The sequence below is a fragment of the Lepidochelys olivacea genome (genome assembly GCF_965140295.1).
Source record: "Lepidochelys olivacea isolate rLepOli2 genome assembly, chromosome: 22".
NCBI lineage: Eukaryota > Metazoa > Chordata > Testudines > Cheloniidae > Lepidochelys > Lepidochelys olivacea.
The window spans coordinates 5,467,291-5,489,110 of NC_140432.1; the positions used below are offsets into that span (position 1 = coordinate 5,467,291).

At 44.2% G+C, this 21,820-nt stretch overlaps 1 protein-coding gene across 2 annotated transcripts in view; it reads right to left on the bottom strand.

The window, feature by feature from the left end:
- CDON (cell adhesion associated, oncogene regulated) overlaps positions 1–21,820 on the bottom strand; it is a 97,928-nt gene continuing 76,108 nt past the window's right edge. For both annotated transcript variants that reach the window (XM_084611949.1, XM_084611950.1), the window contains exons 18-20: positions 20,983–21,062; positions 6,404–6,657; positions 1–4,180 (exon numbers count right to left, since the gene is read on the bottom strand). In XM_084611949.1, the coding sequence (XP_084468075.1) occupies positions 4,014–4,180; positions 6,404–6,657; positions 20,983–21,062 (501 nt within the window). In that variant the 3' untranslated portion in view covers positions 1–4,013. The remainder of the gene's footprint in view (positions 4,181–6,403; positions 6,658–20,982; positions 21,063–21,820) is intronic.

Consider the following 21,820-nt stretch of genomic DNA (forward strand, 5'->3'; position numbering starts at 1 on the left):
AAAATTCTGCCAAAAACTACATCATTTAAAAATATGTACAATTTCAAAAGAATATTACAACTCTTTTTTTTTTTTTTTTTTAGGAAAATATAGTATATTTTTCTATATGATACAAAAACCATGCATCTTTAAGTCATTGCTTTCAAAGACCACACAGGTGAAATACAGAAAAACATTTCCCTTGGGCAGTACGACAGCGGAATGACACTCTCAGATACCGGGAGGATCAGGGAGGGTTGGTTTGTTTGTTTTATATCATAGACCCATATTGAGACACACCATTACGTAACTAGAGCACGTACCAAGAGGAAAGGTTTGAAACACGATTTTTAAATGGATTGTTTCTGAGAGATCAAGATTTGGCTAGTAAAACCAGGAAGCTTCAGAGGGCCTCAGTGTTTAAAAAACAGGGTAAAAAAGGGAAATGCACATAGGTCTGATGTCAGTGAACCTTCTTAAAAACAAACAAACCCACCCCTAGGTTATGTAGTGCCCACAGAAGCAAAGAACTTAACACTGGCTAGAGTCAAGGATAACATAGGCAGTTAATATAAAAGTTTCCTCATCACAGCTCTGCCAATGCATCTCATCCCCCTGGTGCCAAAACCCTTGCCAATGAACCCAGGATTCTAGAGTTTGTCTACTTCCCACATCCCCCTAAGCCCCTGTGCCCTCTAGATTTCAAAGGAAAACAACATTAAAAGCACAAAACCAAGCCAGCTTTAAAGAACAAGGCGGGTTTTCAGAGGGGAAAGGCCTTCCAGCATTTCCTGGGGAGCTGATACTAGCTGAAGTCTAAGGATGAGACTGGACTGATGTGCATGAGCTGGGAATCACAGCATCTACGCAGGATTTGTGTAGAGTTTTATAATTATGCACCTATAGTTGGGAGAACACATGACCCCTAAAAAGAAAGGCAAACATATATATATTTTTATAAATAAAATACAATAAAAGAAAAACACTTAAAACAGTGTTAATCATTATAAATAAAGCAGTCCATGATGAGACTCTGCTAACATGGCAGATTACAACAATCTCTTCCTTGAGTAGAAACCCCACCCGCAAAATCTGACTCTTTCAAAGCAGTTTATGTCCCAAGGACTCATACGAACCTGCCTTGGTTTCCTGCTCCAAACTACCAAACTCTTACAGCAGAGTTTCCTGGATCTCTCTGTCAAAGCATTTAATATGCTAGTTCTCCTAACAGGCAACTTTCGTAACCTCACGAGATCGGCCATTGCACTCAATAGATCACACTACGACAGGAGTCTGCCTTCCTCGGACGCTAATTAGGTCTCACAAATATGCAGACTAATCCATTAGCACACGCTGTACACCTGGACATCAGGAATAGAGAACTCGTGTCCACATCTGGTGCGGCCCCCTCTCCCATCCACCGAGCAAAAGCAGCATCAACTAGTTTCCCACTGCAATAAACTCTTGCATAGTGACCTAGATCAAACCCAGGAAGTTCTCATTTAAGGGCTGAATTTACAAAATATATAATATACATCCTATATTATATATAACATTTTCACACACTGTATACACGCAGGCCGCATTTGACATTTGTTGCAATAGTTAGAAAAGTACAGAGTCAGTCTTTATGATACACACATCTTACTCAGTGTGGTACCACAGGACCTCCGAGTTACAAACACCTCAGGAAGGGAGGTTGTTCGAACTCTGAACAAAACATTCTGGTTGTTTTCAAAAGTTTACAACTGAACATTGACTTAATGCAGCTTTGAAGCTTTAGTAGGCGGAAGAAAAATGCTGCTTTCCCCTTACTGTCTTTCAGGAGAGTATGTTTAATGCAGTACGGTGCGGTATTAGCTTTTTGGGGTCCCTGCTGCTGCTGGATTACGTACTTCCGGTTCCAAATGAGGGGTGTGGTTGACTGGTCAGTTCGTAACTTGGGTGTTTGTAACTCTGAGATGCTACTGTACAGTGCACCTGTAGCCACCTCCTGGTTTCTCCTGCAAGGGGTTTGTGATTCAAATAGGGCAGCTTTACCTCTCTCCCGCCCCTCGGGGTGTTTCTCGCTCTAGCTAGGGAAACATTCATTCCATTAAAAGGAGACTGCACACACCTTGCCTGAGGGTGGCAGTAACAGCGAGTGATGTGCCTCATTCCTTGGCTTACAGGCTCTGATTTTTGGATAGGGTGTTTTACAAGGGAAAGTTTGTTTTATTTACTCTGATTAAATTTGGAAAAAAAGAGCAGTTAACATTGCAACACCTACGTCACACTCCAGCTGCTACGTCTCAGATACAGGCCGATTTCTTCGTACCCAGCCATTGTCTGAGCTGTGGTTTGTTGGACACCGTCTACGACGGCACCAGGCTCAATTTTCTAAAGCAACCCCTCCGTGCTCTTATTTAACAGGCGAAGAGAGCCTTATTACACGAATGATACATTTTCCCTTTTTCTCAAACCATGGAGCTAAAATACCATTCAGGCCCTGGGAGATCCATGGCAAAGGACTGAACTTTGCCTTTGTAAGCGCAGCAAGCAAGCCGGGCTAAAGTATCACAAAACGTTCGTTATACTTTAGTTTGAATCATTTGTGATAACGGTGCATCTTGGACGATGATATTTTAGGGATGTGAGCCTCACCACAGATCTGCCTCTGCTAACCAGGGGTACGTTTAGAGACGTGCAACTACCGGCACTGCTGAATATTAGCTTGTGGGGGGATTAGAAAAGTACCAAGCACTGGAGGTTCCACTGTAAATTGAACAGGTCCAATCTGAGGCAATTAAGCTGGAAATTAAGCTAGTGGAATTAGTGGCAAGTATGTACTAATGTGCTGTAGAAACTGAAGCAGTTGGACATTTCAGAGTGAGTTCACTTTGCCCTGCCGGCATTTACTCTTGGTATATCAATCCCACCTGCTCTGAAGGAAAGGTGCGCATGCATGAGCAGGTTTAAGATGTAAACTGAGAAAATTCAACCCGACTTACCTGCAGCGAAATTTAAAACATGCACAAGAATGAAAAACAATCAGCTAGTAAGAGACAGTTACATACTCACTGCCAATAACTCTTCTGAATGTAGCAGCCTTTTTTGGTTGAGAGCCTTTAACAATAACGAATATGTTCAGAGCAATCACTATGTGCTAACGAGCTTGGATAAACAATGCTCAGACTCTAGGCTGTTCACAAATTATTCATGTAGATTATTCCTTATGTATATTATATAGCTGATCCCACAAGTTATATGGAATACTTTCTGTTCCCTATTTAGATGACTAATACTTTTAAAAACAACAAATAGTGACCTTCCAGTAAGAATGTTCAGATAAATCATTCCTGCTAGAAGGCATGACAGTTTTGGGAATTATGAAATTCTCTGAACACTAGGGATTTTCCAATACTTGGAGATAACTCAAAATATGATAAGTAGTATCCAGCTGAATGCTGGGCTCAGGTTCCCAAATCAGATGTAGACCTATTCGACCAGCTGGATCATTCGTATAAACAGATTGGCTGGGGTCCATTATCAAATCTCTTTCCATTAAGAGAGCCTGAAACAGCAGCATTTGAGCATAGTCAGAGAAATTAGCTGTAAAAATATTGCAACAAATGCCAGTGACACGGCAGCTCTATAGGGTGGCTATAATCTGCTATGAACTTCAGAACCACTCGGGTCGGATCCACTCTAATAAGTCTGCATACTAAACATTTATGCTCCTCTGCAGAAGTGCTTCTCATGCTGGCAATATCCATGGAAAACACACTATATATTTCCCATCGTTGTTCTTTATATTATTACAAAACTTTATACATAACCAGGCTAATTCCACAGGGTGTGGAAAAAACAAAGGAATTTCTCAAGGCATAAATAATATAAAAAGGCAACCATTTTAAACAAGATACATTCATGACACTACTACAAAAAAATAAATAGTGACTCTCTCTGTTAGAATTAACACCCCTCTGTCAGTCCTTGTCAGTGACTCTGCTGTGCAGTTACTGGCTTTAAGTGGGAAAATGGCTGCTGCTTCTTCAGCTTTCCTGCATCTGGAGTGGCCGAAGGTCCCCGGAGCTGTTTAAAGTGACACCAGGAGAATTCCATCCTGATTTTTCATTACAGTCCTTTGAAACAGGCTGCAGAATAAGAGGACTCCAGCTCAAAATATGATCTGATGTTTCTGAATGTGCACAGATGTCACCTGCAAACCAAGAGCAGTTTATATTAGCATGAAATCTCTCCTCGCCCCTTCACTATTTCCGCATACTTGCCCCACCAGTCTCCAAATGCAGACTCGTGAACTGGGGAAACCTTTGCTTTCCACTAAAAGTGAAAATTAGTTTGGACGCTGTACAGTGTTAAACCCTAGCAGGAATTGCTAATTTCCTAGGGCATTTCTCATGATACATTTCCCTGTTCTCTAGGCCTTTTAATAATGTACTTCCAGTTATCACTAGATTTAGTGATCAGATTGTGGATAGCGGCTTTGCTTCCTTGGGAGATTATGGGGAAAGCCCTAGTTTCAAACGGCAAGCTGCCTCACTGATCTAATTAAAACATACAAATACATGATGACCCTAAGAACCTCTCAATGCCAAATGGTTCACAGTTGTGTAACAGGAACTCATAAGAGGCCTGACAAACTCATCACTCCTAGCACACCATTTTTATATTTATCCATAAATGAGGTTGTGAGGTTTCTAAGAAAAATATTATGTCATACTGATCCTCATAATCGTTACCTGATGTACGCATGGATATTTAAGGAGCTGTGTACATGTACTGAAAATATAGGTTTTAAAGTCTGTCACCAACCAAAGAGAAAAAAAAATTTCTTCCAGACAGGGAGTAAGATGTGTATCTCTCTGTCAAATGTAAATTAAGTAGTGTTAGGCAACACAATGAAAGATCCATTTGCATACAGGATCAACAGGAAAGAACAGAGGAAAAAAAACAAGTAATGGGGGCGGGGAGGGGAGAGATTCTGCTGTCTCTAAGGTCAGTGACCAATAGGGATGTAACTAGAAGGCAAGGAGACTCCCCTTTATCCTACACCTGAGGAAGTAAAGGGACAGCGTGTTTACATTCATGCAAATGGAATCTCAACCAGGCTTGGCCGAAACACTGCGAAAGACATCTGGGGTCAGACAAACGTTCTTAGACAGAAGGTTAGACTGCTAACCCGCTTTCTAGAGATTAAACTTATCAGTGGTGCGGGAACACTTTGAATAGTGGGGGTGCTGAAAGCCAGCCCCCTTACCTCTGTCCGCTCCTCCTCCCCTGCCCCCAGAGCCAGTAGGCCGGGACCTGGGGATCCAGCAGGCAGGCAGCAGAGCCCCAGCTAAAACCTTGGGGTGCTGCAGCATCCCTCCTCCCCCCTAGGTGCCGCACCTGTGCGTGTTATGATTTTGTTTTATATATAACCCTTCTATTACCATTATCCTTACTCACTGTCTCTTACATCTTAATCTTTGATAATAAACTTATGATTGTTTTCACTATAAATATATCTCAGTGCTTTGATGTTACATATGAGCTGATCCTGACTTGAATCATACAAGCTGGTGCATATACCATTCCCATGGGGATAGCTAACCTGATAATTCTGTGAGCATTCAGTGTCTAAGGTACTGAACACTACAGGAGAATGCTTCAAAGGGACTTGGGGACTGGGGTGCACTTACTGTTAACCTGCACAAAAAAGGAAGGGCTGCCATAGCCCAGTGGAGATTGTTTCATAGAAGAAGAAAAGGCAAAATGATGGGGTGGGAAGGAACTGCCAGGACCCTTGATCCCTTGTCTTTACCCCCTCTGAACACCATGTTGATCCAACCTGTCTTTTCAGCTGGGAAGCTCAAAATCTCTCTCTCTTTGGGGCCAGCCAGGAGCTATAAAGGAATGTGTGATGCTTTCAGCTCTTGCCGCCCAAAAGAACAAGACAGTTTATTCCTAAATTCCAGTTTCCCCATTTGGTGCATCCCCTAGCTAACTCTGAATTAACTCCACTTCCTGCAGGTACCTGGGCTTTCCCTAGAGGTCTCATATACGTAATTACCCAGCCTGATTCTTCTTAGAATATGAGATCTGATAAGAGCAACGCCTAAGGTGGTACTGACCAAGATTATTAAAAAAAATAGCATTCAAAATAAATCAGTCATCACATCATCTGGAGTAGGTGTACTGGGGGGGGGTTCCATTTAGAACACTCATTATTTAGGGCATGCATCTGGAAGGCATTTTAATATCTTCACTTCCATTGTCTTCAGGGGGAGCTGCAAGCTGATCAACACCTTGCAGAGTCTGGCTTTCCATTTCCGAGACTAATTGCTAGTTTCTGTGTAGTCAGATTAAGCACCCTACAGCTGTTGTACAATAAACACGCAGTTTGGAAGCCAAGATTTATTCTCCCCTAATTTTGGCATACCTTCTGGGTAATCTATGTTAATCTGGTTCATATTTTCCTGACAGCAAGAATGCTGAGTAGATGGCTGCTCCACTTTCTCCTTGCTGTCTTCCTCCATCTCGATGCTGCGTTCCGGGACCGTGGAGGCTAAACACATGGCTACCATCACATGATTCAGCGGTTTCATCTCTAAACTGTCCTGCTGATAAGGTGCTACTAGGGGCACAACAGGTAGCGTGCTGCTGCTAAAAGTGCCGTTGGTTTTGGTGAAACACCTGTGAATTTAAACCAAAATGAAGAATCACTCACGGAGTCCTGATCTCTCCAGATTCTTTGTTCTAGCAACTACAAGGGATTGAAGAAGTTTTTGAATACTTCATCAAGTAAATCTCAATTACTGAATACAGTAAATATAGTAGAGCTGGTGGATTAAATTACAATTATTCTGTCAGATAAATTCAGACTTTTTGGGGGAAAATATACTCACAATTAAATACTTGTTTGCCCAGCTCACCAGATGGCTGAAAAATGTTCAGAGAATTATTTATTTAGCATTTTTTCCATCTATTGTCAATTAAGTGACTTGCGAACACATTCCTTCATTTGGCCAGCTTTGTAATGCAGATTTTAAAAGCCACGACACAGAGTTTAAGTTACGAATCCAACGAACCAATCGAGCAGCTCATGTTAAAAATAGGCTTTGCTAAGCTAGTTAATGTGAACAGAGGAACTACATACAACCCACTGCAGCACTCTAAGTGTAAAAACTTAGTATTTTTTGTATAAATTGAAAAGTTACTATATCAAAGACACTCATTCTGGACTCTGAAACTGAAGGCAAGCTGGGAAATCAATCTTGACAGCTAAGCTACTTAACCTTTAAACAGAAAGAAGTTTATAGCAAAAGCCCTTTATAGATATATGCCTAGCATTATCTCATTCTAAATAGTGAAAATGCCAAGTATGTTGCAGTTCCTGAAGTCCTGGGCTCAGCAGTGCTAGCAGCTTCATTTGTAACAGCCACGTTAAATGTGAAAGCCCAGGAGAGACCACTCCAGTATGACTCCATAGGTACCAGGAATTTTTACACAGCTCAAACTTTCATATTTAGAACAGTCAGATGAATTGGAATTCTCTGAAACAAGCTGTATGAGCTGTAAGAAGAGTGCAGCCTTTGTTCCCAAATCTAGCATGGAGAGTGACATACAGCAAATCTACCACATTGCAGAAAAATTACAACAATTATTTCACCAGAACCTCACTACCTGTCATTCACTTTCACCACACTCTGGCAGTCAACAGAAACTTACTAATTCTGCAGGATTCACTTATTAAGGACACAAACCCTGGATTGCGACACCACAACTCATCAACAAGCAGCAGGAGCAGGCTGATTACAAAGAAGAGCATATCTGTTTACACACAATTACCTTGGCCATAGCAACGTTTGGAAGTGCTCATGAGAGTCAGACAGGGTTCTCAAATATTACACAGATTATCCAGTGATATGCCAAATGGATACAGCTCAGAACAATTTCTACTGCCAAATCTAAATGCACAACCCTTCCTGCTATATGCACCATGCGCAGAACTATCCCATCTCATTTTAGTTCCTTGTATAGCACCAGTCACCATGCTGATCACACAGCGCCATTCTGAGCTGGCACCAGTCAATAAACACAGTTCCAACAGGATCTGAAACACGTTTATCAGATTTATAGCACAATGTATTTAACACGATAAAATATCCTTTTGCTGATGGAAAGAAATCAATCCGGAAAAAAGTTAAAGAGTACTTATTTCTAAACACGAGAGCATATTTATGCCACCAAAATAAACCACTCATACATATTTGAAAGACCTAGCACATATATGCAAGTGGAAGAGTGCGTTTCGCAATGCTGGACTACCAAATCACATCTGAGCTCAATAAGGAATTGCTGCGATGATAACGCTTTACAAACGAGTGTATGAAATACAATTTGGAGAACCACTAGGCTGTGCTGTGTGAAACCGCGCTCATTCAGTTGCTGTGTTACTTATTTGGTAGCGAAAAAGAAAAAAGAAAAAAAAGCTTAGTTTGAGTGCTTCAGACCGAAATCATTTATTTCCACTTGTGTTAAATTAAAAATATAAATAAACTAAGGGCTTAGTGTATTCTGCCACACACAAATCTGAACGGTTTGTGTGAGAACTTACTACACGTCACTGTGCTCAAAATAACAGAAGAGGCCCATTTTACCACCTGCAAAGCAGGAAAATTACTCAAGGTTTATTCAGGCCGCATTCTAATGAGTGAAGTATTCTTCATGTCCCTCTATGAGGACAAGCTTTTCTGGGTATGCAGAGTCACCATCGTGTAGTGCATTGTATAGGAGAGTGCCATTGGGAGAAGTCAGTATGTTATTTGAAGTCAGAACTGTCTTATTACCAAGTTTCTTTTGGCACTGGGAAATGCAAGATGTTCTCACCCTTTTTCCTTAAATGCCTGTGTCAGCCTGGACAGCTTGCCTGTGAGAACTGGCTACAGGTTTGTGTGTTATTTGGCATTCCATAAACTGCTGAACTTTCAGTATTCAGAGCCGATTGTGTGCATTAGGAAGTTCAATGCCTATTTTGAGACATCTGCATCTCGTTAACAGAACCCATGCTGTTCTAGTTTTTCAAGAGCATGCAATTCAGAAGAGTTAAATGGGTCGGTCACTCCAGCATTTGATTGTTAGACTGCAAGGGAAGATGGAAGACTATTACATAGCTATTTTGGGAGACACTGACAATGACAGCATATCTGCATTCAGAAGCCCCCCCACTGACAGGTAACTAATCCTTTAGCATGAAAGTTAACAGAATTCACCTTCTATTTAAAGGGAAGAAAATATATTCAAATTCATAGTTTCTATGTGAAGAGCTTCTATGCAAGGTAACTGCTAAAGTTGCTCCTATTTAGTTCCCCCAAAGTATTTCGATCAGGTCATTCTGATTAGCACAAAGATCATATTTAAGGGGATTCTATCTAAAACAATTCAGAGATTGAGACTGAGGTTCTAGGGGACTGTAATTCTGGTTTTAAACATGGTCACCTTATGTACAAAACCTCAGAACCATAAACTCGTAGGACTAGAAGGGACCTTGAGAGGGCATCTAGTCCTGTCCCCTGCACTCATGGCAGGACTAAGCATTATCTAGACCAGTGGTCCCCAACCTTTCTGTAGGAATAGCATACTGCCGTAGTGGGTGCCGGACACCCTGCCGCTGAAATGCCGCCGACGAGCGCGGCCGCCTTAGAACCGGACGCCGAAATGCCAAGCATCACCGCCAAAATGGCAACGCTTCTCGGTGGCATTTTGGCGGGTGGTTCTAAGGCGGCCATGCTCCTTGGCAGCATTTCAGCGGCAGGGTGTCTTGTGGGTGCACAAAAATGCCCCAGCGGGCACCATGGCATCCACGGGCACCGCATTGGGGACCACTGATCTAGACCATCCCTGACAGGTGTTTGTCTAACCTGCTCTTAAAAATCTCCAATGATGGAAATTCCACCACCTCCCTGGGCAATTTTTTATTCCAGTGCTTACTCGGGTCTCTCACATGAAACCAAAGCGACGACCAGACTTGCTGGAAAAAAACCAGAATCAAGATAATTAATCTTCCAGGGCCCAAAAACCAAGGAATGTAGCAGTCATGGGGAGATGAAATGGACAATTCGGAGCAGGTCAAAACATGGACTTTGGAGTAAGAATCTATCTGTCCTCGTAGGTATCCCTGGAAGTGGAATGAAGCAGCCCCATGGGATGAACTCCCCTCCCAAACGTTCCTATGACAATAGCAACACGAAGTGCCAGGGCACGGCAACTTCCATTTTCTGTCCATCACCTCACATTAAAACAGTCTCCAAATACTTATGATTCCAAGAACAGAAATACCACAAAAGCCACTGCAGAACTCAAATGCAACACATCTGGTCTTCAAACAAATCCATTCATTAGTTGTCATTTCTTTCCACAGAGGTTTTGACTAGAATCCCTTTTTTTTAAAAATAAACAATTCCTTTAGTGAAACCCATTTTAAATGTTTGTTTTTGCATGTTTAGGGGCTCTTTTGAAACACGTGTTCAACATCATTCCTGGTATAATGGCATTGGCTGGAGTGGAGTTTTAGTAAATTAATTTGGCTCATTAAATTTAAATCCAATGGTCCATGCTAAAACTCTGATTAAAACTAGTTATTACACCTCCAACACAGAGCACATATGAATGATAGTATAAAATCTGTCCAGTGGAAAATGCATTTCAAATCAAATCTCAATGCTAAAAAGCCAAAACCAACCCATGACCTGATTTATAGACCCGACTTCTTAGTAACTTACATTACAAATTGGCTGAATACTGCTTTGCTGGTCCATTTAGAGTTTATGTGCTGCTAATGAATCTGACCACAAAATACAAATATTGCCCTGGTGTGGGACACAAAGAAGGGTTAGAGAGAAGCAGCCCTACCTGGGTTGAACCTGCAGACAAAATATCTTGCCTACATGTGCTTGCTGTATATAATAGAAATATAGAACATTAAAAAAAAAAAGTGTGCCCATTTTAAAAGTACCGGAGAGCCTTTCACTGGGAAAACTGACACAAATTGCAGTCTCATTGGCCTTGTCCACACTAGAAAAATGAGTATTCATAGTTCAACTATCAGCAGTGGTTCGACTGCAGCAGTCGTAGCAGCAGTGTAAGCATCAGTGTAGACAGAAATGCAGGTGTTTTCACCACTGTACCATGAAAGCCTGCTTAGAGAGGGCCATTGCTGGAAATACTGGTACTGATACAGACGTACCACAAGCAACACACTTTGGCACTGATCAAAAAAACAAGCAGAAACTGAACAGCCATTTGGTTAAGTACACAGAAACCCACCAGATAGGAGTACTCGAAGGCACGTGCATCAGGTTCTTTAGTGAAGGAGAAATGCAAATGAACTATAATCCTTACTATAGCATGAAGAATTATGCTTATCTACAGGTGAACAGTGCAGAACAGAGGTCAAATCTGATCCAAGACACAAATTTCAAATCTCACTATTAGTGTGGCTAAGAACCAGTGATGAGCTGCCAAAATCTTAACAACCGGTTCCCTATAAAAAGTTCTGATTTAAGGGGTGTGCCCCAGTATGTATTTTTGGTACTAACAGGGTTACCATACGTCTGTATTTTCCCGGACGGCGATTTAAGAACCAAAAAGCCTGACCTGTCCGGGAAAACACAGATGTGTGGTAACCCTGCCGAAAGTTTTTTTTTTAAAAAGATGAGCCTGAGCTAGAAATGAGCTCCGTTTCACATGTGTGGGGCCCCGCCACGCCCTGGGGGTGTGCTAGGGGGACCAGATGTCCTGATTTTATTAGGGACAGTCCCGATTTTGGAGTCTTTTTCTTATATAGGCTCCTATTACCTCCCACCCCATCCTGATTTTTCACACTTGCTGTCTGGTCACCCTAGGGTGTGCACATGTGTGGGTCCCAGCTGCTCCCTTCCCCCCTCATTGAAGCAGGTGTGCAGGGTTACTGCCCTGGGAACTGCAGGGCACCAGTAAACGTGGGGCCAGCTGCAGACAGGAGTCTGGGGCAGGGCTAGCTGGAGGCAGGGGTTGCAGGGCTGGCTGCGGGCAGGGCAGGGCGTGTGGAGCTGGCTGGAGACAGGAGGGTGTGGGGCTGGCTGGAGGTAGGTGCTGGCTACAGGCAGGGCAGGGCGGTGCAGGGCTGGCTGGAGACAGGGCAGGCTGCGGGCAGGGCAGGCGGTGCGGCAGAGGCTGGCTGCGGGCGGGAGTGGCTGGAGACGGGCTGGCTGTGGGCAGGGCAGGGGGTGCGTGTGGCAGGGGTTGGCTGGAGGCAGGGCAGGGGGTGCGGCAGGGGGTGCAGGGGTGGCTGGAGGCAGGGCAGGGGGTGTGGGGGTGGCTGGAGACAGGGGCTGGCTGCGGGCAGGGTGGTGGGTGCTCATGGGGAGAGCAACAGGACGCAGCCCAGGCCCAGCAGAGCGGCCGGGGACCCCCCAGGCAGCAGCGGGAGCCCCAGGGCCAGGGGAGCAGCAGCAGCACCAGGGCTCGTGCCCAGGGCGAGGCAGCAGCCCATGTGGCTCCCGCAGCACAGCGCCCCCGGCGGCCGGAGGAGGAATTACATCACTCCCCGGCCAGAGCCCATCAAAGGCTCAGCGCCCCCTGCAGGGAAGCGGGTTAACAACCGGTTCTAAAACTGCTTCAAAATGTAACAACCGGTTGGTGCGAACCGGCTCCAGCTCACCACTGCTAAGAACCATTCCATATTAGCTGCCTGCCATTAAATATGCTAAATTAATTGTTTTCAACCTGTGGTTCATGGACCTGTGGGGGTCCACAGACTGTTTAAGATTTCCAAAGGGGTCCACACCTCCATTTGAAATTTTTTAGGGGCCTGCAAATCAAAAAAGGTTGAAAACCACTGTGCTAAATAATGAAAAAACATTCATTTATATTTGGTCTGAATTTAAATGCAGAATTTAAACTCATAAGATCTAGAGATGTAAATATCACTTAAAAATACAATTGCAATAGTTTAAATGGGTATCAGTTAACCGTTTAATATTTTACATCCCTAGTTGGTACCCCATCAGAACTCCCTCCTGTGCACTGTCATGGCGACGGGAGGTGGGGTGGGGGGAAGGGAAGGGAGAGACTATCATGTGATCCAGGAGGGTTATGGCAGCAGGGAGAACCTGTCATGGTGACACCAGTCTCCCCATCACGTGACCCAGTCTCCCTTGGTATATCAGGGGACTTTGACTAATTCCGCTCATGTGCCCCTTACTGCTGGCCCTGAGTGGGGAGCAGGATGCTGATAGGGAAGAGGTGGATTTGTTAATGCCCATGGTGTGCTTGGATGTGTAGGTAGGGGCAATCTGTTTTAAACGTTAACTGCAATATATTAATGGTAAGACTAATACTTAGCGGTTAACCGTTTAATATTTACATCCCTACTAAGATTATCAGTAATATCAGCCAAAGTTGGTGGATAAATTCCGGGATCAGCAGCATTGAAGCGATTCACGCAATGAGGCCAGGTACAGCCCAATAGCAATGCAACAGGTAGATTAAGCATTCAAGGTTGAGGTCATCCTTAACCCACATTAATTCCTTTTAAACAAAGTTTTTATAGAGGAAATTTTCTGTGTTTTTCATACAGCTAGTGCTGGAGTGTTTTGGCGGTGCAAGGAAGGCAGCAGGGATGCACCCAACATCCCCTATGGCATGTGGGGATGGAGGGAGCAGGGATGTTTGGAGAAGGAGAGGCAGCAGGAGCTATCAGTCCTGCCTAAAAGTCCAGAAGGACAATGCCTGTATTGATGGGGCAAGGCAGGTCCCATGAAGTGTCACAACTGCTCAGCCAGGCCAGTCACTGCTTCTCAGCATGGAGAACTGGAAGAGCTTTGTCAAACCGAAGAGCTTCAAACAGATGCTAGAGAGCCATAAGCTCCAGTCTCTGGAACTTCTCACCCCAAGAAACCTCCGCCTCTACTCCCTGATTGAATCATGGAATATTAGGGTTGGAAGAGGCTTCAGGAGGTCATCTAGTCCAACCCTCTGCTCAAAGCAGGACCAACCCCAACTAAATCATCCCAGCCAGGGCTTTGTCAAGCCGGGCCTTAAAAAGCTCTAAGCATGGGAGATTCCACCACCTCCCTAGGTAACCCATTCTGGTGCTTCACCACCCTCCTAGTGAAACAGTGTTTCCTAATATCCAACCTACACCTCCCCCACCACAACTTGAGACCATTGCTCCTTGTTCTGTCATCTGCTACCACTGAGAACAGTCTAGAGCCATCCTCTTTGGAACCCCCCTTCAGGTAGTTGAAGGCTGCTATCAAATCCTCCCTCACTCTTCTCTTCTGCAAACTAAATAACCCCAGTTCCCTCAGCCTCTCCTTGTAAGACATGTGCCCCAGCCCCCGAATCATTTTTGTTGCCCTCCGCTGGACTCTCTCCAATTTGTCCACATCCATTCTGTAGTGGGGGGACCAAAACTGGACACAATACTCCAGGTGTGGCCTCACCAGTGCCGAACAGAGGGGAATAATCACGTCCCTTGATTTGCTGGCAATGCTCCTACTAATGCAGCCAATATGCCGTTGGCTGGCTGCCAACTAGACATCGAGCCATTGATCACTACCCCTTGAGCCCGACAATCTAGCCAGCTTTCTCTCTACCATATAGTCCATTCATCCAATCCATACTTCTTTAACTTGCTGGCAAGGATAGTGTGGGAGACTGTATAAAAAGCTTTGCTAAAGGCAAGATATATCACATCCACTGCTTTCCCTGTATCCACAGAGCCAGTTCTCTCATCATAGAAGGCAATCAGGTTGGTCAGGCATGACTTGCCCTTGGTGAATCCATGTTGACCGTTGCCGATCACCTTCTCCTCCTCCAAGTGCTTCAAAATGGATTCCTTGAGGACCTGCTACATGATTTTGCTGGGGACAAGGTTGATGGCAAAAGATCTTTAATCAATTTCTAACCACACAGTCTAAAGGGCAGTTCTCTTTCCTGAGGACAGCTTTTGGCTTTGTGACAGATATGGCAATTTCCTGCAATATCCTTGAAAAAACCTAACTGGATTAAATTTAGGTATCTGTGGAGTCCATAGTATGAAATGAAAACAATACATAGCTGCTATTAGCAAATATCCCCAATAGCCAGAGATGGGACACTAGATGGGGAGGGCTCCGAGTTATTACAGAAAATTCTTTCCCAGGTGTCTGGTGGGGGGGAGGGGAAGGATGGGGTCTTGCCCACATGCTCTGGGTCTAACTGCTCATTTGGGGTTGGAAGGACTTTTCCCCCAGGTAACACTGGCAAAGACCCTGAGGGCTTTGGCTTCCTCTGCAGCATGGGACACAGGTCACTTGCTGGTTTGAGCTAGAGTAAATGGTGGATTCTTCGTAACTTGAAGACTTTAAACCAAGATTTGAGGATGTCAGTATCTCAGCCAGAAGTGATGGGTCTATTACAGGAGTGGGTGGGGGAGGTTCTGTGGCCTGCAGTGCGCAGGACGTTGACTAGATGATCATGGTGGTCCCTTCTGGCCTTAAAGTCTATGCAGTATTGTGGGCCAGAATTTTATGTAACATCTCTCAGGGGGGAAAAGGATGTGAACCCAGGAAGTGTTATGGCAATCATGCTGTTTGTAAGCTTTTGCATTTAAAGCAAAGCACAGACTCTGTCCTGTTTAGGCAGTCTAGCTTGCTGTGGATATCACAATGTTGGCAGAGATCTGTGCAGGCTGGAAAAAACTTCAGTCAGGATGGAGAGAGACATAGGTCTCTACCCAAGAGAGGTGACTGTTGAGGAGCTGGGAGGCTAGAGGCGGTGCCTTTCAGGGAACATGGAGAAGGAATACAAGTGGAGATGCCTTGATCTGTGATGGGCTTCAATCCCATTGGAACAAGAACCAAGAGATGACCACCTTTACTAGGGGGTAGCCTCACTTTTCACACGGCAAGCACAGCTCTCAATTGAATTACAACTGAACCAGGCTCTCGGTCTTGGAGAGGGAAGACAGAATCCCATCAAAATACACCTTAGCTTAGCAGTAAGTGCACTGAGCTGGGAACTGAGAAAACCTGAATTTAAATCTCATCTCTTCCACTCCCTGTTGCTTATACACTTCTGCACTTCACAGCCCTTAATACTGAGGAGGCTAGTATTAGCCACGCCATTTTACAAATCAAGGAACAGAAGTTGCACAAAATCACTTGTAGCAGAGCTAGGAACAGAACTGAGATCTCTGATATGGCAGACCCCATCTCAGCCACCCTGCTGCTCAGAAACAACCTGCCCAATCTGATGTACTTGACTATGTGGTCTGTAACTACTAGATAATTCTTCCATGCCAGAGCCAGGAATACAATTACTAACGTCTAATAATTAGAAATGAGGCAATCCCAATTCCTAGCATTTTACTGCTGTCTAGCAAATTGTTGAGTCACCTGCTGGTCAAATGCAGTTCACTTTCCTCTCGAGCAGAAGGTCCACACATGGTTACTCATGTATCTCCCTTACTGAGTGAGGGAGGCAACGTAATGACAGAGGATGTGGAAAAAACTAACGTACTCAGTGCTTTTTTTGCCTCTGTCTTCATGAACAAGGTCAGCTCCCAGACTACTGCCCTGGGCCGCACAGCATGGGGAGGAGGTGACCAGCCCTCTGTGAAGCAAGAAGTGGTTCGGGACTATTTAGAAAAGCTGGACGTGCACAAGTCCATGGGGCCAGATGAGTTGCATCCGAGAGTGCTAAAGGAGTTGGCGGATGTGATTGCAGAGCCATTGGCCATTATCTTTGAAAACTCATGGCGATCAGGGGAAGTCCCGGACGACTGAAAAAAGGCTAATGTAGTGCTCATCTTTAAAAAAGGGAAGAAGGAGGATCCTGGGAACTACAGGCCAGTCAGCCTCACCTCAGTCCCTGGAAAAATCATGGAGCAGGTCCTCAAGGAATCAATTCTGAAGCACTTAGAGGAGAGGAAAGTGATCAGGAACAGTCAGCATGGATTCACCAAGGGCAAGTCGTGCCTGACTAATCTAATTGCCTTTTATGACGAGATAACTGGCTCTGTGGATGGGGGGAAAGCGGTGGACGTGTTGTTCCTTGACTTTAGCAAAGCTTTTGACACAGTCTCCCACAGTATTTTTGCCAGCAAGTTAAAGAAGTATGGGCTGGATAAATGGACTATAAGGTGGATAGAAAGTTGGCTAGATTGTCGGGCTCAACGGGTAGTGATCAATGGCTCCATGTCTAGTTGGCAGCCGGTATCAAGTGGAGTGCCCCAAGGGTCGGTCCTGGGGCCGGTTTTGTTCAATATCTTCATAAATGATCTGGAGGATGGTGTGGATTGCACCCTCAGCAAGTTTGCAGACGACACTAAACTGGGAGGAGAGGTAAATACACTGGAGGGTAGGGATAGGATACAGACGGACCTAGACAAATTAGAGGATTGGGCCAAAAGAAATCTGATGAGGTTCAACAAGGACAAGTGTAGAGTCCTGCACTTACGACGGAAGAATCACATGCACTGCTACAGACTAGGGACCGAATGGCTAGGCAGCAGTTCTGCAGAAAAGGAGCTAGGGGTTACAGTGGACAAGAAGCTGGATATGAGTCAACAGTGTGCCCTTGTTGCCAAGAAAGCCAATGGCATTTTGGGATATATATGTAGGGGCATTGCCAGCAGATCGATGTGATCGTTCCCCTCTATTCAACATTGGTGAGGCCTCATCTGGAGTACTGTGTCCAGTTTTGGGCCCCACACTACAAGAAGGATGTGGAAAAATTGAAAAGAGTCCAGCGGAGGGCAACAAAAATGATTAGGGGACTGGAACACATGACTTACGAGGAGAGGCTGAGGGAACTGGGATTGTTTAGTCTGCGGAAGAGAAGAATGAGGGGGGATTTGATAGCTGCTTTCAACTATCTGAAAGGGGGTTCCAAAGAGGATGGCTCTAGACTGTTCTCAGTGGTAGCAGATGACAGAACAAGGAGTAATGGTCTCAAGTTGCAGTGGGGGAGATTTAGGTTGGATATTAGGAAAAACTTTTTCACTAGGAGGGTGGTGAAACACTGGAATGCGTTACCTAGGGAGGTGGTGGAATCTCCTTCCTTAGAAGTTTTTAAGGTCAGGCTTGACAAAGCCCTGGCTGGGATGATTTAATTGGGGATTGGTCCTGCTTTGAGCAGGGGGTTGGACTACATGACCTCCTGAGGTCCCTTCCAACCCTGATATTCTATGATCTCACAGAGTCACGTATCAGCTAGAGATCTGAAGGCCTAGGGTTCAAATGTTGCTGATAACATGTGAGGTGACCCTTTGGTTACACGACAGAATTCCTAATTTTCTAGTTTTCTTTTTTAAAAATGTGAAAAGAATTCTCACAGTATGAGACAATGTGCTCAAAAGCAAGAAAAAAAAGAATTAGTCAATTAAAGTGCCTTGCACAAAAATATGTTCCTCACTATGGCCATCTGTCACATGTCAATGGCTTGTGTCACACCCAGGCAGACTTGAAAGGTAAGAAATTTGATAGCTTTAGGGTATCTCTGCACTGCAGTTGGGAGGTGCAATTCTCAGCTCAGGGAGACGTACATGACTAGATCTCTGCAGCCAGCATGCTAAAAATAGTAGGGTTGCAGTGGTGTGGGCTAATACATACCTAGGATCTTGAATGGGGCTGTATTCAGGTGGCTAGCCTGAGCTGCTGCCTGTCCACCACAGCCACACTTGTGTTTTGAGCACTGTAGCTCGGGCAGAGTTAGCGTGTGTATGTCTACCCTAGCTGGGAATTACACCTCAAAGCTGCAGTGCAGATATAGCCTTAGTGAGATGGTAGCATCCTCCTTGAGGAGGATTTATGGCTTCAGTCCAGTTAACAATGGCCAACAGTGGCCATCTTTACGAGGGGAAGGTAGATGGTAATGAGTTTTAAGAATATGGAGAGTTTGAATGACAACAAATCAGGCATTTCCTAGCAGAACGGGTTCAAAAAAGTGAGATACTGAATTCTAAGGTTCCATTTTTAAATTAATTTTAGCAAACTAAATCAAGATTTAGTCAAAAATCCTGAAAACAAATAATCTTTACTCACCAGTGCAAGGTTAGTTTGGAGAAGACACATTCTTCAGAGAAAAAAGGCCAAAATCCCTACTTTAAGTGAAAAACACAACCTAACCTTAATACAGGAGGTATACTGGACCTTGAATTCTATAAACGAATCTCCTTTCTCCAGCTGTGACATGCCCAGAGCATGAGGCTGGCCAAACCTCTACCACGTGCCACAAGAGCCTCAAATTCTGCATTCCATAAAGACGGAATGCTGTGACCCCCAACACACTTGCTCTGGTTTTATAAATGGTCTCAGGGGATTTCAGAAGATGGCAGAAAATCATCATAGAATCATAGAATATCAGGGTTGGAAGAGACCTCAGGAGGTCATCTAGTCCAACCCCCTGCTCAAAGCAGGACCAACCCCAATTAAATCATCCCAGCCAGGGCTTTGTCAAGCCTGACCTTAAAAACTTCTAAGGAAGGAGATTCCACCACCTCCCTAGGTAACGCATTCCAGTGTTTCACCACCCTCCTAGTAAAAAAGTTTTTCCTAATATCCAACCTAAACCTCCCCCACGGCAACTTGAGACCATTACTCCTTGTTCTGTCATCTGCTACCACTGAGAGCAGTCTAGAGCCATCCTCTCTGGAACCCCCTTTCAGGTAGTTGAAAGCAGCTATCAAATCCCCCCTCATTCTTCTCTTCCGCAGACTAAACAATCCCAGTTCCCTCAGCCTCTCCTCATAAGTCATGTGTTCCAGTCCCCTAATCATTTTTGTTGCCCTCCGCTGGACTCTTTCCAATTTTTCCACATCCTTCTTGTAGTGTGGGGCCCAAAACTGGACACAGTACTCCAGATGAGGCCTCACCAATGTCGAATAGAGGGGAACGATCACGTCCCTCGATCTGCTGGCATAATAAATTCATAATACAGAACAGACAGTAAGAACGTGAATGGTAGCTGACAAACTAACCTTTTTATGCTCAATTTAGAATTGTCTATCGCATGAAACTGAAGGAAAGAAACATACAACTGAGACCAAAGGTCAACCCTCTCCATTAACCCCAAACCCAATAAAACCCAGCAAGGGTTAGTTAATGATTTGAGCAACAGCAATTACAGGGCTCTAATACTGGCTTTATTCAATCCTATCTAGGTTCGTATACTTTGTTCATCAGCTGATCACCTTTGAGACTCATCTGTCAAACACATTCACACTGACTTCCACTGTGTCCTTGGCTAAATCACAACCACAGTTGGCTGAAATTGGAAAGTTTGGGGGTTTTGATTGTTTTCATCCAAATTCAGAACAAAAACAAATTTACTAAAATTTTCTGACAAACCAGAGATGCCCAAAAGGTTCATTTCAGAAACACTGAAATGCTGTGCTCTTGAAAGGAAATGTGAAACTGACATCCTGGCAGCTGTGAAACTGACAAGAACATGAATTTCAATAAGTTGTTCCATTGCAGGGAGCCTGCCAGCCACAGAGACATGGCTTCATGAGTAAAATTGACAACCTTCCAGCAGGCTGAGCCCAGCAGCGCTGCCTCCTCACCAACCCCCCAGCTCTGGGAGCCAGAAAGGCACTGTGAGTCCCCCAGAGCTAAGGTTGCCCTGGGACTTTGTCTCTCTGTGCACAAGAAATAGATTGAGGCAGTGTGCTTGCTGATCTGCTTTTCCACACCCTGGAGCTAAAGGAAGGCGAGGAGGCAGAGCGTCAGGGCACACTGCTGTTTCAATGGAAGTTTAGCTAAATATGTAGCAGGTACAGTGAAACATTTCACTCACCAAAGCGACATTTTCTGATGAAACTAAGTTTTGTTGGAAAATTTTCACCAGCTATAGTCACCACCTCTCAGCTTCTGCTTCCAATATGTAAAACGGGATCATCAGCATTTACACTCATAACAGTGCTGCAGAGATTGTGGTTTGTAAAGCTCACTGAAGGTGATACCAAGAAGTAGAGGTGTAACTCTAACTTACCTGTTATTGTTCCGACAGTTCCGGCAATTGATGCACTCCGAGGGGTCGGTCTGAGGCACTGCTGTGTACATTCCACCACCCTGGAGGAAGAAGGGGAAAGAAACAACCCAAAATGAATGGCAACACAGGCATACAAGATGTAGTCTATGATAAATGGGCACAATGTACGTTAACCCCCAGGACTTCTCATTTAATTTTGAATCTTAATCACCTTATCAATCTTCAGATCTGTGTTTTGTAATGTGGCATGGGAATACTGAGCTTCTATTATACAAAGTCTAGCTGAGTTTTCTGCCAGCATTTGTGTCAGAGAAAAGTAAATAACTGTACCTTAGACAAGTATGTAGTAATTTCCCTGGCTTATTTTCAGTCTAATATGTCCAGGTTTAATTTAATAAACACACTGTAAATATGTTTATTTTTAACGCTGATGACAGACATGAAAGCAAATTCCTATTCATTAGAGGACTGTGCCCCGTTTGGGGTGACAGGGTGTTAAATATTCAGGGCTGATGTCACAACATAAACCCATCCCACTTTCCTGTAATTACTCTGATTAGATCAGTTTACTTCACTAAACAGACTTTTGAAACATTTTATATTTTTACAGATGGGGTAATTCCTTCGCCAGCAATGACTCTGGGGTGCGAGGGATTTTGTGTTGTTGGTTTTGGCTGAACAGGCCCATTGCAAGCAAGTAAAATGGCCAGATTAACACATACCTCATTGTTAAATACTAGGCGGACACTGATGTGAGTCATTTGAAAATGGTACTGTGCTGTTGTGTTACAATTCTGCATTTTCTTAAGGGGCGCGAGTTTGGGAAAACTAATTCAAC